Source organism: Trichomonas vaginalis, chromosome IV, assembly GCF_026262505.1.
Source record: "Trichomonas vaginalis G3 chromosome IV, whole genome shotgun sequence".
NCBI classification, from domain to species: Eukaryota; Parabasalia; order Trichomonadida; family Trichomonadidae; genus Trichomonas; species Trichomonas vaginalis.
Window position 1 is genome coordinate 5,643,431 of NC_067206.1, and position 17,152 is coordinate 5,660,582.

The following is a 17,152-nucleotide window of genomic DNA, read 5'->3' on the forward strand; positions in this document are numbered from 1 at the left end:
TCTTTAATTCAAAAAATTCAATTCGGTTTTGGGATGGGTATCCCAGCCCCAAGTATTCAATTTTATTCAATTTTTTAAGAATTTTGGGTTGGGATGCCCAGACCAAAACAAGCTTTATATTTTGATGTGTAGATACGTATGTGTGCATCATTGTTGTGTTATATATTATGTTTTTAATGAAAAAAAAATCTGATTCAAAAAAAATTATCACTAATTAGTTGATAATATAAAGAAAAAATAGATAAATTGTATGTTTTGAGAGTATTTATCCACATTCACTCATATGAATTTCATTAAATAGTGTCTTTTTACTCCCAAATTTATTTTGAATTATTGAAATCAAAGAAAAAAAAATCAGAAAAATTTCTCGAAATTTTTATTTTCAAAAAAAATTTGGATTTTATATTGAAAACTGACACTGGGGGGACGATAGGGCTGGGATTGGAGATACCCCGCTCACTTGGGAAAAATACGGATCTATAGTCCCATTTAGTAAACGGATTATTTACAAAATAAAAATACAAAATATATTTTTTATTTACGATTTTTTATATTTGGATTTTTAAGGCATAATTTAGAAAATATTAATAATTTAATCGATTTGATATTAAGAAAGACATTTAAAATTCATAAAAGATCCAAATAATTTCATATCCAAAGTTATTAATATTTGAAGATTTGAGGAAAGAAAAGGAGAAATATTGCATATGAAATGTTTTCAAAAAATACATCAGAAATTGTAAAAGAATTTTAATAATTAATAAGATTTGGATGGGTTAAAATTTGTGATGAAACCACCCGATGCTAACTCACGCCACACATACACAGAAGCATTCTATCACGAATCCACCCGATGCTAACTCACGCCACACATACACAGAAGCATTCTATCACACAACCACCCGATGCTAACTCACGCCACACATACACAGAAGCATTCTATCACGCAACCACCCGATGCTAACTCACGCCACACATACACAGAAGCATTCTATCACGCAACCACCCGATGCTAACTCACGCCACACATACACAGAAGCATTCTATCACGAATCCACCCGATGCTAACTCACGCCACACATACACAGAAGCATTCTATCACGCAACCACCCGATGCTAACTCACGCCACACATACACAGAAGCATTCTATCACGCAACCACCCGATGCTAACTCACGCCACACATACACAGAAGCATTCTATCACGAATCCACCCATTTTGACATTAATTTTTATTAATATATTTTTCATTACTATATGCAACCAACCAATTTGACATTAATTTTTATTAATATATTTTCCATTACTATATGCAACCACCCAATTTGACATTAATATTCATAAATATATTTATCAAACTTATATGCACCCAACGAATTTTCAAATTCCTATCAACCACTTCTTTATTTTTATATTTTACAATTCTCTTATATACAAATTTAATACAAAGTTTTTATTCACTCATCATCTCTACTTCTTTATTATCTTCAATCTCATTCTAGCAGCTCTCGCATCTTTTACTTCCTTCATTAATTCAGGCAAGTATTTTTCCAACCAAATTTCTGGTTTATTTTGTAATGCAGATTCATAATTTTTTGATTGTTTTTCCAGAGAATTGATTAAATCTTTGGCATCTTGGAACGTTTCAAGATTATAAAGCAGTTTTACGACTAAAACTGCTTTATTTTTATCGTCAATATCAATAAATTCTGCGTATTTTGATATTTCGATCGGCGAACTCTTTTCTTTGTGATCCACGAGTTCATCCTGATCACCTACATTTTTATCGATTGGGAATTCTATGATTTCACCTACGTTTTCTCCTATTTTCATAACATGTATGCCTGCAGAGGGAACATGACTCTTATTCATAAAGAAATCCTTGCAATATTTACAATGATTCTTATCAGTATTAATATCATTATAGGAGAATCCGCAATGTATGCATTTTTCGTTTAACAAGTCATTCTTCTCGCGTTTTTGCTTATTAATGGGATCAATTGATTCATTAATCCTAATGATAGTATCATTCAGAATGAATTTGATGAAAGTAGAAAAGTTTCTTGCTTTTTTGCAAGTTCGTTAATGTGTCTATGCTTACCCTCTGCACTATTATTAGTGCTTATAGGTGGAATGCGGTGGTATGCTGCTAAATGCTCTTGATCTTTATATATCTGCTTCCATTTTTCCAGCTGCTCATCTGATATATTCTTTGTAGCATACATTTTCTGAACCGATGGATCAAAACATTTGTAATTGTCCTCAAAATCTTGGGCCGATTTTGATAATAATACTATCAGAGCAAAAACATGTAGTAAAGTATTATTGCCCATGGTTCCGAGATAGTGCCTAATACAGATATAATTTTGGAAATGATTCGTATTCAAAAATTTTAAAACTCCAGTACCTAAATCGCTCATCCATTTGATTCTTGAAAAGTGCTCCATAATGTTTAATGATTTAAATTCAATATTCATGGCTGTAAGCCACCGTTGATAAGCAGCGGATGATTCGCTGCGCCCTATGTATATCCCTAGAGGGTAACCTCGCATATAGTAATTACCACGAGGAAAAATAAATATATATTTCGGCCATGAAAAAGTAGCATCTAAGTGAATTAAATTACACTCCAACGCCAAATTTCCTGATTCGCTTGGAATATATATAAGAAATTCTATAGGATTTCCATTGACGAATAAACTATCACTTCTTATCGTTGTGCTATAATTTACATAAAATTTCCCGGGATATGAAGTTAAGATATCACCAATCTCATTATCATGCTTTATTTTTTCCTGTATTTCATCTTGCAGAGGATGTCCTGGGAGATCAACTTTCGTTATTTGAATGTACCATTTTAACCTCCCTGAAAACTCTTTGGGTAATTTTATGTTTTTCATGTTTTTTGGTACAGTAATCATCCACAACGTATCTGATACTTTTGAATATTCAAAGGATACGATTTTGTCATACAATGTGATCTTAAAGTAATAATAATTATCTGTAGAAATTTTTAAAGGGGAATAATCTTCGTTTTGAAGTAGAAAATAATTTAAGTTTACAGATCGATCAGAACTTATATTGGAAAGGCCCAAATGAATAAATGCTGGCATTTGTTCCAAAAACTTCAATGTTTGTTCATAAGTTAACACATTGATATGAATACCAGGGCTTATTAGAATTAATTGCATTGATTTGAGTTTTTCAATATCAGTATTTTTAGAGCATTCAAAACAAATATGGCAACCATCTATTGTAATTGGAGACCGATCAACTGGAATTTTTTCTATGGATTCATGAAATTGTTTGATCGCTGTAAATTTAATACCCATGATTTGTTCAAAATCTGCTTGAATTTTTTTGTCAGCTTTCAAACAAGCTTTTGCTAAAATTTCCAGAAGGTCATTGTTTTTTATTTGATTCAAAACATTAAAGTTCTTGTACATAAAATCATTATTTTGAATTAGGGCCTCATGGAAGATTAAATGAATCTTTAAACGAATAACTTTGCTTTCATTCAAATTCATTACTGATATAATATTATTTGTTGAAACAATCGAAGAGAGTAATGGATTTCTAAATGTAGAAAATAACTCTGAGATATTGTATGCAAAAGATAAAACATACTTGATTTGGTTTGTAAATTGATAAGTCTGCAAATTGAATTTATCATTCATTTTGAAAATTGTTTCGTTTGGGCTTGACATTATCAATGCTTTCATGATTGGTGTAACATTATCTATATTACACGAATTTAAAATATTAATTGATTCAAATTTAACTGCTAGTTCATAGAAAGAATATTTACTATTATCCAATATAGATCTGATACGTATTTGATAATATTCTTCACCATTTTGATTTGTTTGATCTGAAATTAAAACATTAATAAAATCTTCGATTGTTAAATCACACGATTTTCCTGAAAAAGCAAAAATATTCGAATATCTTTTATCGCCATTAATTATTGCTTGTATTAATGGTTTAGAAATTCCTGCTTTTGAGTATAATTCCTGGTCAAATGAAAAATTTTGTAAGAAACCTATAACCTGTGCATAAAATTTGGGGCGGGCAATTATAAATGCTTCTAAAAATTTAAGAATATATTGTTCCCCTAGACGATGGATTTTGATTTTAATTTGACTGAGATCTGTTTGCAAATATTTTTCACTTATAATCATATTTACCATTTCTGTAAAAGCTTCAGCGGATTTCTGAAATTTAGGTGTTGTTTCATATGTTTGAAGATACTTTACTTCATCGCTATTCGAGATAAAACGCTCTTTGAGTTCCTCCAAATAACAAATGATAGATTTATTTTCAAATCCAAATAATTTATGTCCAAAATTATATACATTCTTAATATTTCTGTTTAATTCTTTGATTTTTGAAACGATTTGTCCCCAAGGATATGATGGTGAATCTCCGACATATGCATTTGATAATGAATCCAAAACAGTGAATTTAGGTTTACCATCTTGATAAGTTATTTTATTTGTATACCATTCTTTTTGATAGGGTTTATTGGAAGAATAATATAAAATTTTTGAAATATACCCATCTGGATAAATTGTTGAATCAGAATTTACACTATTACATCTAATAGAACCCAACTGAATTAAAATCAAATCATCCGAAACATTTAATGGTAGATGAAGATGGTTTAGCATTAAAAAAATTGTCACTTTTTTAAAATTTCGGATTTTTAAGAGTATGTTGAAAATTAAACATACTCTTAATATATGTTAATAATTATCATTTGATAAAATTATTTAAATAGTAATCAAAATATTGTTATAAATATTAATGGAGTTGAAAAATTATGATCATAAAAGTAAGATGTTAGCATCTAGCCTCAGTAGATACTAAGTCATATCAGAATAGACACATATTCATCCTCAATTGACTCTTACTCATCTTCAATTGATTCTCACAAATAATCAATTGATCCTCACTACTGATCAATTGATTCTCACAAATAATCAATTGATTCGCATTAATTATCAATAGATTCTCACTAAGAATCAATTGATTCTCAGTCACCCTAAATTGATTCTCACTACTTATTAATTGATTCTTACTCATCCTTAATTGATTCTCGCTAAGAATCAAGTGATTCTCACTCTTCCTCAATTTCTTCTTAGTATTATTCAATTGATTCTCACTGATGTTCAGTTGAATCTCACTAATAATCAAATGATTCTCACTCATCCTCAATTGATTGTCACTTATTCACAATTTATTCTTAAACAACCTTAATTAACTCCCAGTATTCTTCAATTGATTCTCACTAATTATAATTTGATTCTCAGTCATCCTCAATTTATTCTAACTCAATAAGAATATGAATATGAAAATGGATTGGAATAGGTGATAATTAAAATATATTGATATGAATTTGTGAGAGTGTCTTTAATAAAGAAAAATTTGTCAAAGAACAATAATGTCAAATTGGGTGGGAGCATATAGTAATGAAATATTTATTGATAAATATTAATGTCATAATAATTGAGAGCATGTAGTAATGAAAAATTAATTGATAAATAATAATATTAAATAGGGTGATTGCATTGATCAATACATATATATGAATGAATTTCGATGTCAAACCGTCAGTCATATTGTTAGTCAAAACGTCAGTTATATTCTCATTCATACACTCCCTCAAACCGTCAGTCATATTGTCAGTCAAACACTCAGTCATATTGTCACTCAAACTGTCAGCCAATTGTCAGCTAAACTCTAAGTCATATTCTAACTAAAGCCGTCACTCATATTGTCAGCCAAAACGTCAGTCATGTTGTCACTCAAACTATCAGTCTTATTCTCACTAAAACCATCAGTCATACACTCTCTTAAACTATGAGTCATATTGTCACCCAAACTCTCAGTCATATTCTAAATAAAACCGTAAGTCATAGAGGCTGTCAAACAGTCAGTCATATTCTAACTAAAAAGCTAATTCATAGTGTGTAGTTAGTATGGTTAACTTGGGTACGGCGGCACTGCGTTCCACCTTACCCAACCTAACCTTAAATATTTACAAAACCGTCTGACACATAAATGACTTCACTAACGACTTCACTAACGACTTCACTAATGAAAAAATAAACGTTCTCACTAACGTTCCCACTAATGTTCTCATTTACAAAAGTATTGCAGCGCTTCCCATTGCTGTGCTTCACACAATAGTTCATATTCTTCAGTATCGCTGCTGTCACTCCAATCGTCAGAGTCAAAGTCACTGTCAAAATAAATGTTAGTAAGTTTTGACAAAGCTAATGAAACACGCTTACCGTTTGTATCTATTGCTTTTATATATCTCCCATTATGTTTGTTGTCATAAACGCTCAAACTAACTTTACCCTTTCTCCCTCGTATCTGATAGAATGTATTTTCACGAGGAACGAAGAACAAATTCTTGAACTCATGACCGTTGTAGTTTGTTATCTCAATAGTTTTCGTCATTTACATCCAAATAAAATAAAAATAAAATAAAAAATAAACTTAAAAATAAATGATATCACCACCCTCACACGTATGAAAACATAGCACAAAAATAAATTTAGGTGAAGTGGTGAGATCTCACCTCTTTTTTCACCTCTTTTTTCACCCACTTGAATTCATTGCTTTATAACTCTCTTCCTTGGTTTCTTTTTAGTTGCTTTCTTCACGTCTGTCTCCAACTTGACTGTCTTTCTTCTTCGTCCATAATGATACCAATTACTTCCACCAGTCAATGGGTCAAATGGTCGTTCATAAGGGTTTCCATACATTCCATAAGGCCCGTATGGATAAACCGCTGGTGGAGAAGAAACATTTTCTTTAGTTCCATCGACTCTATTTAAATGCATTGTTTTACCTTTCATCTGGTCATTAAAGTCTTTTGCGTGTTTTGCAAACTCATCGTCCTTTCCTAAAGCATTTTCTGACTCAGTCGCAACCAAATTGGATGCTTTATTTATGAGCCCTATTTTATTTAATCTTAACTTCTTTGCAACCCAGCCTCCAATCTTCCCTTTATTTGCATCTAATGTCTTCGAAACCCTTCCTCCACTCATTTTATTTACTGCGTCATAAGCTCCAAGTGCTTTTGCTCCAAATGCTAATGCTTTTGTTCCCATTGCGCCTAAAGCTGCCCAAGCTACCATTTACACCATATTAAAATCATCTCTCTTCAATATTATCTCATAAAAGTTCTCGTTACTGGAGAAAGTCAATGAAACATAAACATTCTCACGGGCTTCACCCTCACCGCTTTGCGGTCTATCTAACTTCTTTCTTATCTCATCTATTCGCTTCAAAATGTCTGAACAATTGCTAACATCTTCTACAACTGTTATTTCATCATGAACGACCTTCAAGAACAAGCTCATTTAATATGCTATTAAAATCATCTCAATAATGAGTCCATCCTTTCCATCTTTAGGTAGCACAACATCTTTCATTGAAGAAGGTTCGACAAGTCTTATGTTAAACTTACTGACAAAGTTTGTTATACTATAATGCTTCGGCGGCGAATACATGTAGTTGAAAGACATAATATAGATTCTTCAGCAAATTCACTTATACTGGATTTTATAACAATGTTTTCACGAGACCAAATACCACCAATTGACAATCTTGTAAGCAATCCTGCTGAACCTTCTACTGTAAACGTCGATGGTAACATTCCACGAAGGTCATCTATTGACATCTTTGAGTCACTGAATTTAAAGATTTTCTTAAAGCAATCGTCATTATCTAACCATGCAATAGCATTGAAGTTTTCATTCGAATATACATCTGCTTCATTAAATGTAAATCCTGACTTCTTTGCAGAGATGACTTTAAAATCTATTGAGTTTGTTTCAAAATTATATGCTATGGTAACTTCTGAAGGTAATGGATGCCCTTCCGCAGTCAGTTGTTCTCTCACTACCGTTTGAAGCTTTGTGTTAAAAACTTTCATGTCATCTCCTGTATCTAAGTTCACATACACAGCAACAGGAAAACTATCTTGCTTCTTTGTTTCATCATTATACCTCAAAACATTAAAGTTCTTCAATAATATTGTCCTTCCTGCTGGAATACTTCTAACTTGTCTTATTTCAATAGCTTTCTCACCTCCTACATACTCTACCCAGTGTCTTGGATATTCATAAGTATACTGACTTTCTTGAATTTTGGTTGGTTTCATCATAACGTGTTCATAGTATATCTTTATACTCTTGTCAGTTAGACTCGGTGCTATGTTCTGAATATTTCTGACTTGCATTTTTAATGGAGATAAAATGAAGCATTTAATACATGACGTAGATGAAGACATGAATGAAACTACAGACAAACTTAACTCTTCTCTCATTCTTCCTTTCAGCAAAGATTATGAATTCTGTTCAAATGGTGTGTATTTCTATTGTGGAAAGATGGGTTCAGGTAAGACATTTAACCTCATTCGTCATATACTCATAACAGAGCGTTTAGGAAACGACTCTTACTATGACCAAATCATTATATCAGCAACTTCAGACTCTATGGACTCAACAGCGAAAACATTCATGTCAAAAGTTCAAGCCTCTATCGTTAAAGTTCCAGACAGTGAACTCATTGAATTTCTTCAACGTTACATTCGACGTAAGAGGAAATATTATGCCATCGTTGAATTTATACAGTCAGGAATGCAAAAGACTTCTGAGGAGATGGAAAGAATTATTGACAAACACCACTTACGTCAATACTCAGGAGTTTACGATATGAAACGACTGACAAACTACATTCTATCAAAACTTTCAAAATACCCCTTCAAAAAGTATCCTTCAAACACTCTGCTCGTTTGCGACGACTTCGCCGGAAAAGGTTTAGTGTCAAAACCAGACTCACCATTAGCTAACATCATAACTAAAGTCAGACATTACCACTTAACTGTAGCAATACTTATGCAAACATGGCGTTTCCTTGCTTTAAATATAAAACGTCTCATAACTGACTTCGTTATCTTTCAAGGTTTCTCACGTTATGATATTGAACTCATTTGGAAACAGTCAGGTATAACATTACCTTTTGAAGAAATTTGGGAAGCATATAAGTCTCTCATCTCTCCTCGTTCATACCTTGAGATTCATATCATGACTAATACCATTAAAGTCAAAAATATTCCATGGGAACGACCAACATTGTTTTAAAGTTTAACCTTCAATTGACTGATGGTAAACAAATTCCATGCATCTCTGTCGCCATTTCTGTTAATATTTTTGCTGTCATTCATATCAGCCACTTCCCCAGCCGTTAGCTTTTGAGGATATGCGTTAGAATAGCTGTTCTTAAATGAAGGCTTTTCACCTTTGAGAGCATAAACTCTATAACTTTCTGCATACTTTATGTTTGAACCTCCTGAGCCATCATTGACATAAATTTTTATAGGCTTCCACCCTTTGTTCATATTCCTGCTTCTTCCCTTAGCTCTTTTGTTCAGTAGTTCTACATCTTTATACACAGCACCTGTCTCAGTGAATTCAACAATATTTTCATTCGTTAGCTTTACATTCAAACCCTTGTCGAGTATATTGTTCATTTCATACATATAAAAGGTTTTTATTCTATATGAAATGAGAAGCAAATCCATCTTAGCTGGTGCCGTTAATGTTCCAATTGAACCAACATCAAATGTTGACTCACGAACGACAAACAATATTGTCATAAAGAACTATAGTTCAGAGTGTTTGAAAGAACCAGAACCAGAACTGAAATCCGTGAATTTAAACTCAGCTTCAAACGCTAACGCTACATCAGATGTTAAGTTAGAGTATCCACCACTGGACCAAATTCTTTCAAGAGAAGCCAACGACAACCCTTACACAAATGTTCAAACAAATCCTTCAGATAACGTAGACCATTACCTTCTTCAGTTATACCAAACAATTTTACTCAAAGACGATAAGAAGCTTTTGACAAATCTTATAAGCAAGAACCAAATAATTCTAACAAAGGAGGACCTTGAAAATGTTATCTCACGAATAACAGGGAAACAATGTGTCATTGACTATCTCGACCCTGAAATCGAATGCTGTGGTCAAACTCCACTATTCATGAAAATAGGTAACATCCGCATCATTGAAACACCAGGAACTACAGGAGTTGAGTTTAAGTATAAATATTCGAACGAGTATACAAAACTTTCAACAGAATATAAACTTTGCTTGAAATATGTTTTAGTAAATTAAAGCAATTTGTAATATCTATCCAAAACTTCTTCAACAGTATCGAACTCATCTTCATAATGCAAACCTAATCTTATTGACTTGGTGCAGTTTTCACTAACACAATATTTTTCTGTTCTCTTGACTGACATAACTAACTCATTTGTTTCATCAAACAGCAACAACCAAAGTTCATGACCTAATACATAACATTCATACTTTATATTTTTAGCTCTGAGTTCTCTTGTAAGCTGTTGCATTTAATATTTTCTAAAAAGTCAACTTCAACAGTCATTCGCACTGGTGCCTTCAGTTCTACAGGCTCTCCTTGAAAGTCAACAAGTCTGAATTGCATGTCTTTCAAATTATGAGGACTAATGCGAACCCATTTACCTAAATGAGTTGCTATGACAGGAACGTTTGGAATGAACATTGAATTGACTGCATAACAGAAGGATTTATATTCTACTGAACCTTTACTATTAACTCCTGAAATGCCTGTGACATTAGCTATTTTAGACTCAATGTATAAACAATTACCATAACATACGTATGGAACAGATTTCATCTCAATCGTTTTGTCAACACTTTTCAAAGGAAATGTCATATGGTATGCTCCTAAAAGAAGTTGAACTCTATGACTCATTCGTGTTATCTTGAACTCTTTCTTGCTACTGAACTTCAATGTTCCCTCAGAAGAGAGTTCGACATCTATGTTGTCAATAGTTTCTTCATTTATGAGAGCATTTAACACTCCAGCAATTTTATCTATTCTATACTCTGCTCTGTTAGGAAATGTTATAAAACTTCTTTTGTCATCTATTTCAAACTCCATGAAATCTGTTTCATCTCTTATGACAAAAGTTGCGATAGTATTAAAGTCAACAACTCTGAAAGCAAGCGCTTCATTCTGAAGACCTAAGTTTGTTTGTAGCTTTACTGTCCCGTATTCGTTTGGGTCTGTACTTTGCAAATAGAACAACATTTTATTCTCATTAAAATATGACTATTGCTGCATATGCGTATGAAACAAATGAAGCAAGAAGAGCACATGAACTAGTAAACGAAAACTCAACTTTAACCATTGAAGGCAATGATTTAGTCATTGACGATGGAAAAACTAAAAAAGTCATTGATTTCGATACTTTTAACACTTATGACCCATTCATTACAACAAGCAAGGTTCCCATCATAAATGATGGAACGGTGCAATATATAAATTCTACAGTAGATGCCTCATTAGTGAAAGTATTAATGTTCTCATTGAATTGTTAAAGAGCTTTCGATTTGACGACAACATTAAATGCCTAAAGAATTTAGTCATGAATGAGAAACAAATTCTCGGCGTTGCTGGTAGCAGTAATGATGTACACCTTATGACATTAGAATATTATAACGAACATAAAGATGAACTGAAAGGAGAGAAGGGTGACACCGGACCACAAGGACCACAAGGAATACAAGGAATACAAGGAATACAAGGACCTCAAGGCGAGAACGGTTTGGATGGAAAGGATGGAAAGGATGGAAAAACTGCTAAATCATGGATATGGGACCTTATAAATACTGGTTTAACAGCTGCTTCATATGGAGTTCTTCAATACCAAATCGGAAAGATATGGGCAGTACTTGGTGAAGAAGCTTTAGATGACGTTAAAAATGCTTTGAACTTCATTTCAAATGGTTCGGATACTATTAAAACTTTATCTGGTTGGATGCAAGAAACAAGGAGTCAAATAGATACTGTAAGACGTATAGCAAACAATGCACGTACGGGATTGGATACTTTACAAGAAGCACAAAATACACTAAAGGAAGCAAATGATATTCTTGGCTCAGTATCAGACATGCATGAAGATTGGCTTAAAGGTATTGACAAATCTTTAAAAAATCACAGTCAGTCTATTGCTGACTACAAGAAAAGTATAGATTTTTTACATAGTGCTATGGACGTACATGATGGAAGCATAAGGAACTTACTTAATGCTAACAATAACTTACCAGGAACTATTAAAGCATTTATAAAGTCCTTTGTAAAACCCGGTGCTCTAACATTTAGGTCTTTGAGAGCAAGAGCATTGAAGTCAAGAGATGCAGAAACTCCAACAGAAGGAACTGAAACAACAGAAACTCCAGAAGAACCACCAAAACCAACAGCTAATGAAATATTGTTCGAATATTTTCCAAGGTACTCTGTTCTCATTGCATACATTCAAGAAATACTTAAGAAAGCAGACTTGACTTTAGGAGATGATGAAAGTTCTGTATATCTTTCGTTCCAGTTTCAAATAGCAGAACTTTTGAGACAGATATGCTTAATGTATGACAACATCTCTGATTTCACAAGATATGATGACGACCATGACCCCGAACACGGTGAAGAAGAAGTTTTACAAACATCCATTAAGACAGGAAAGGTTTTAACTCAAAGTCTCATTATTGACACCAAAGATGGCGAAGTGGACGTTCTTCAAGAGCTGAAGAAAAATACTTCTTCGGGAGGTGGTGGTAGGCATGAACTTGAAATAAATGAGATAGAAGAGAAATTAGCCGAAAAAGCAGATAAAGAACATAAACACAATATCTCCGATATAAATGAACTTCAAGCTACATTAAATAGTAAAGCAGATAAAAACCATGTTCATTATATAACTTCAGACGAACAGATTATAACGGACTACCATGGATATTTAACACGAAGTGATGAAGCGAAGACAAAAAATGTTAATGAAAGAAGATATAAATACATTCGTGCTAAAGGTTATGACATAAGCTGTACTGTACAGTATGATGTAGCTAAAGCACCAGAAGCATTTGGTTATACCGGTGAAATTTATGCCTCTACTTTCAATGTTAACGGTGTATTAGTTGAACCAAGATTTACTTTGAGAGTTAAGGCAAAAATAACGTTTGAAGATGCTATTAAAAGTAAAGCTGACAAAGTTGAACTCGAAGCAATGAACAAAGTTTTGAAATCTCATAAACACAACATCTCCGATATAAATGAACTTCAAGCTACATTAGACAGTAAAGCCGACAAGAACCATACACATAAATCCTTCACTACTGTTAGAGCAGACGACATAATATTGAACTATATCCTTGGTTCAAGTGCACCATTAGAGAATCCAAGTACAAGCGTAAAAGATACACTAAACTCCTTAAATAGTAAATGTATGAACATTGAAGGTCATGTCAGAAACTTTGAAACACATGAACTACCAGCAATGTTAGATAAAAAAGCAGATAAAACTTATGTGGATGCAGAACTAACAAGAAATTTTCGAAACCAGATACAATGACATTTACAACAGAAATTATAAATGGTGAACCAGCAACTCCATTTGAATTTGTTAGAGGTCTTCAACCAGATACTTTTGAATTTTTCTTGGATAATTCTATTGAACTAACATTACATTATAAAGTGGAACAAATGCAACATTTCATCCGGGAGATACATTCCAAATGGTATTTGACATAAGTTCTTTAGAATATGTTTATAGAGTTATGAGCATATATGATTTAATATATCCTATAGGAGCTGTTTATACGTCTATGAATCCAATAAATCCAAACACTTTATTTGGTGGTAGATGGTATGAAATAGTTGACAGTTTTCCATTCTACACTAATACGCAGTCAATGAAGATGGGAGGTTCAAAGAAAATAGGTATTGAAAACCTTCCTTCACATATGCATAGGTTCAGTGGAAGAACATCTGTGGAAGGAAACCATTCACATTCAATAACAAAAAGAGGTTATATAAATCTTGCAGCGGGTTCGGATAGATGGGGAATGAATAGATATGATATCTCAGATGACCCCAAAGATGTTAGCACAGGTATTTTCTGTGGAACTGCAGGAAATCATACACATGTTGTAGCTGGTATTACAGACCCAGCAGGTAATGGAAAAGATTATATGCCTCCTTATATAACAATGCACGCTTGGATACGAGTTGGTTAAACTCTTTAACTTTACATAAATGAGCTTGAAAGAAGTATTCGAACAACATCCATGGAGGTCATTTAAGAAGTTCAATGAAGCTGCAAAGAGTTGGGGATTTACTAACAGAGCTGAAGTGAAAAGGTTCTTTGACAAAAAATGTTGTACATCAAACAAAAATAAACCCTTACGACTACTTTTTACCAATTTACTCCAACACTCCCGACGCATACCAATTTGACACTCTCATTCAAAGCAGAAAAGGAGGACATAAACCATTCCTCATCTTCATAAATGTTAACACTCGTAAAGCATATGCATATCCAATGAAAAATAAAGGAACTCGTGAAGTGTTAAGAGTTTTACAAAAGTTTGTAGCAGAACATAACCCAAGTACTTTAACATCAGACCAAGACAGTGCATACCTCAGCAATGAAATCACAGATTTTCTCATTAAGCATAACATAACTCACTACACTACTGAAGACCATAACCATAACATACTCGGCATCATAAACCGCTTCATAAGGACGCTCAGAGATTTAAACCAAGAGCGAGACTTTACCGAAGAAACAATGAAACATTTTCTCGAAGTATATAATTCCTCAACACATTCTACAACAGGACATACACCAAATTCAATGACACAACAACAAGAAGAAAAGTATATACAAAAGAAACGAAGCCAAACACAAAATATCAGAAATTCAACACAATTTACCCTCATTCCTGGTACAAAAGTTCGTGTAGTTCTTGACGACAAACCGTTGACAAAGAAACGTTTAAGGTTAAGTAGAAACTATTATATCGTAGACTCTACGCAAGGTAATGGATATCTTATAAAAGCTGCTGACGACTCTATTGCGTTTTATCCTCGTCATAAATTAGTTGAAAGTAGTAATGGCAAACTTGCTGAAACCATTGACGAAGCAAAGCGAGGAGTGGTTATTGAAATACTTGACTACAACATAAACGATGACACTTATAAAGTAAGATAAGAAGGAGGTGTTGAAGATGTTATACCATCTAAGAACTTGAGAGAGTCAAAGCCAACACATCTGGGACCATTAGAGCGGGAGTACTGGAAAGACAAAAATATGCCAGAAAGAATAAGAAAATTCTTCTAAACTTTTTCATTAGATGTAAATCAGACAAAATATATTTTAGGTGAAGAGGTGAGATCTCACCTGTTTTTTCACCCTCTTGAATTTTCATGAATTTCCTTAAGATAGAAAAAATAAAGTTAGTTTTATTTTATTTATTTTTTTTATTTTGTATGTAAAGATATGATTTCAACAATCGGCACAACAACAATTCAAACAACAGCACCAAACTCGTTAGTCATGAATCCTACGTCAATGTTGGTAGAGATGAAAAACTTCATTCCTTCTTCATATACTTTCGAAACAAAAATCCAGAAGATAAAGCAAGAACTTTTAACAAGTAATTTAGACTGTAGTGCGAAAGATGAAACAAATGAAGAATATCTTTATGAAATGCAGGACATTATTGAACATTTACCCAAATTGCCTGAAATCCAACAGCAAAAACTAACTATTCCTGAATTCGACGAAATAGAAGTGAAACCAACTGATTCAGTAGAAATAAAGAAGTTCATACGTAAAGTAAATTATGAATTCCTTGGTTTTCATTGCAACCATAAAGTTATGGACAAAGATTGCGACATGGTTTATAAAAACATTTCTGACATATATAAATCTGAGGAGTTTAAGACTTACGATAACTTTGTTTCATTAGTTGCAAAATGTGTTTGGGAAATAAGAGATAAAGATAGAAGAGGCAAAGTATGGAACGAACAAATAAGACCCGCTATGTTTGAGATGAAGAGCAATTGACGCTTTTAGTTGTTTAGCTGGTTTTATTTCAATGTAATAACGCAAAAATGAACCCGCAATGTTCAAAATGTAAAGCAGGAATAAGAAAATATAACTACTCAGTCAAAGAGATAGAAACGTATGCGAAACGACTATGCAGACTTAAAGAAAGAAGCAGAAAAGCCAGCAGAAGATAAAATGGACATGTTAGCATTTCTGAACAAAAACTATCCAACAGCAGAAGATTTCCTTCTGTCTGACGTCAAGAAGAAGTATAAAGAAACCTTCGGTATTGTTAAAACTTTTGACATACTGACAGAAGAAATAGAAGCTACGAAATTGTTTAGGATTTCAAATATACATCGTACAATTCATGTAAAACGCTTGTGAAAAAAAGAGGTGAAAAAGAGGTGAGATCTCACCTCTTCACCTCAATTATATTTTTGGTCAAAGCTTCCACGAGAGAAAAGATTCTCATTCGCTAAGGATTCCAAAAATGAAAAAACATTGATTTCGGCTGAGAAAAACAGCAAAACCCTTCTTCCACGGGAATAAAGAAATAAAGAAGAAATAAAGTAAATTTTTTATTTATTCCCGTGGAAGATAGAGCACTTTTATGACACTTTTTATTCACGACAAACAAGACAAACAAAGAAAATAAGAAAATACGGCGCTGTCGCGGTTCGAACCACAGACCCTAACCCCTCATAACACCACCTTAGACCACTGTGCTACGTAGCCTGTCGACATAAGATTTTATAAATTGCATATTTGACGTAAATTTATTTCCATCTGGCTTCCCACCGCATAAGATATTCATACGTGTTTGTAAGACATTCATTAAACTTCTTTTCTATTGCATCTAATCTTGCGTTATTTTTTTCAATAACTTGTCTGTATTCTTCATCATCTCCAGCAGTGTTTGGGTCTTCACGTTTAAAATATTCATTGTTAACCAATTTTTTATCTACAAATTTTATTAGTGTTTGATTCACTTCGTTATGATAACGGTCATATTCTTTCAATACGTAAGTGAAGACAAAATGCGTCGTACCTTCAATCTTAAAGCTTAAAGAACTTTTCAACACAGTTTTGAGGGTCTGTCAGTGCGTCAATGAGATAGTATTCGAAGTCAGTCAATAATCTTTTTAAAGTCATTTCATACAGGATAAAATTTAATGTTGTGAAGAAATAGTG

The 17,152-nt window shown here is 33.0% G+C and overlaps 7 protein-coding genes and 2 pseudogenes across 9 annotated transcripts, besides 3 other annotated features; 5 read left to right on the forward strand and 4 right to left on the reverse strand.

Annotated features, from left to right (window-relative positions):
- Window positions 1-482: part of a mobile genetic element that runs on past the window's edge.
- A 988-nt stretch (window positions 483-1,470) lies between these two features.
- Window positions 1,471-1,872, reverse strand: TVAGG3_0036300 (uncharacterized protein; the record flags this gene model as incomplete). Its single annotated transcript, XM_001325517.1, has 1 exon — window positions 1,471-1,872. One exon carries the CDS (start codon window positions 1,870-1,872, stop codon window positions 1,471-1,473), a length of 402 nt encoding a protein of 133 aa, XP_001325552.1.
- A 4,262-nt stretch (window positions 1,873-6,134) lies between these two features.
- Window positions 6,135-6,623: a terminal%2Cinverted (terminal inverted repeat of Maverick-1A transposon ID:TVAGG3_0036310).
- Window positions 6,135-17,152: part of a mobile genetic element that runs on past the window's edge.
- Window positions 6,624-7,151, reverse strand: TVAGG3_0036320 (protein of unknown function, DUF4107 family; the record flags this gene model as incomplete). Its single annotated transcript, XM_001325516.1, has 1 exon — window positions 6,624-7,151. The coding sequence occupies one exon, from the start codon at window positions 7,149-7,151 to the stop codon at window positions 6,624-6,626; it is 528 nt and encodes a 175-aa protein (XP_001325551.1).
- TVAGG3_0036330 (uncharacterized protein) lies at window positions 7,659-8,257 on the reverse strand (the record flags this gene model as incomplete). Its single annotated transcript, XM_001325515.2, has 1 exon — window positions 7,659-8,257. A coding segment is annotated over one exon (599 nt), but the record flags the coding sequence as incomplete, so codon positions are not given.
- On the forward strand, window positions 8,307-9,161 carry TVAGG3_0036340 (protein of unknown function, DUF4106 family; the record flags this gene model as incomplete). Its single annotated transcript, XM_051220593.1, has 1 exon — window positions 8,307-9,161. The coding sequence occupies one exon, from the start codon at window positions 8,307-8,309 to the stop codon at window positions 9,159-9,161; it is 855 nt and encodes a 284-aa protein (XP_051105579.1).
- Window positions 9,585-10,199, forward strand: TVAGG3_0036350 (uncharacterized protein; the record flags this gene model as incomplete). Its single annotated transcript, XM_051220594.1, has 1 exon — window positions 9,585-10,199. One exon carries the CDS (start codon window positions 9,585-9,587, stop codon window positions 10,197-10,199), a length of 615 nt encoding a protein of 204 aa, XP_051105580.1.
- TVAGG3_0036360 (uncharacterized protein) lies at window positions 10,396-10,821 on the reverse strand (the record flags this gene model as incomplete). The annotated part of the gene is made up of 1 exon (XM_051220595.1): window positions 10,396-10,821. One exon carries the CDS (start codon window positions 10,819-10,821, stop codon window positions 10,396-10,398), a length of 426 nt encoding a protein of 141 aa, XP_051105581.1.
- On the forward strand, window positions 11,498-12,495 carry TVAGG3_0036370 (organellar and viral DNA polymerase type B; the record flags this gene model as incomplete). Its single annotated transcript, XM_051220596.1, has 1 exon — window positions 11,498-12,495. A coding segment is annotated over one exon (998 nt), but the record flags the coding sequence as incomplete, so codon positions are not given.
- On the forward strand, window positions 14,696-15,247 carry TVAGG3_0036380 (annotated as a pseudogene). The gene has a single exon. A coding segment is annotated over exon 1 (552 nt).
- On the forward strand, window positions 15,407-16,342 carry TVAGG3_0036390 (annotated as a pseudogene). The gene has a single exon. A coding segment is annotated over exon 1 (936 nt).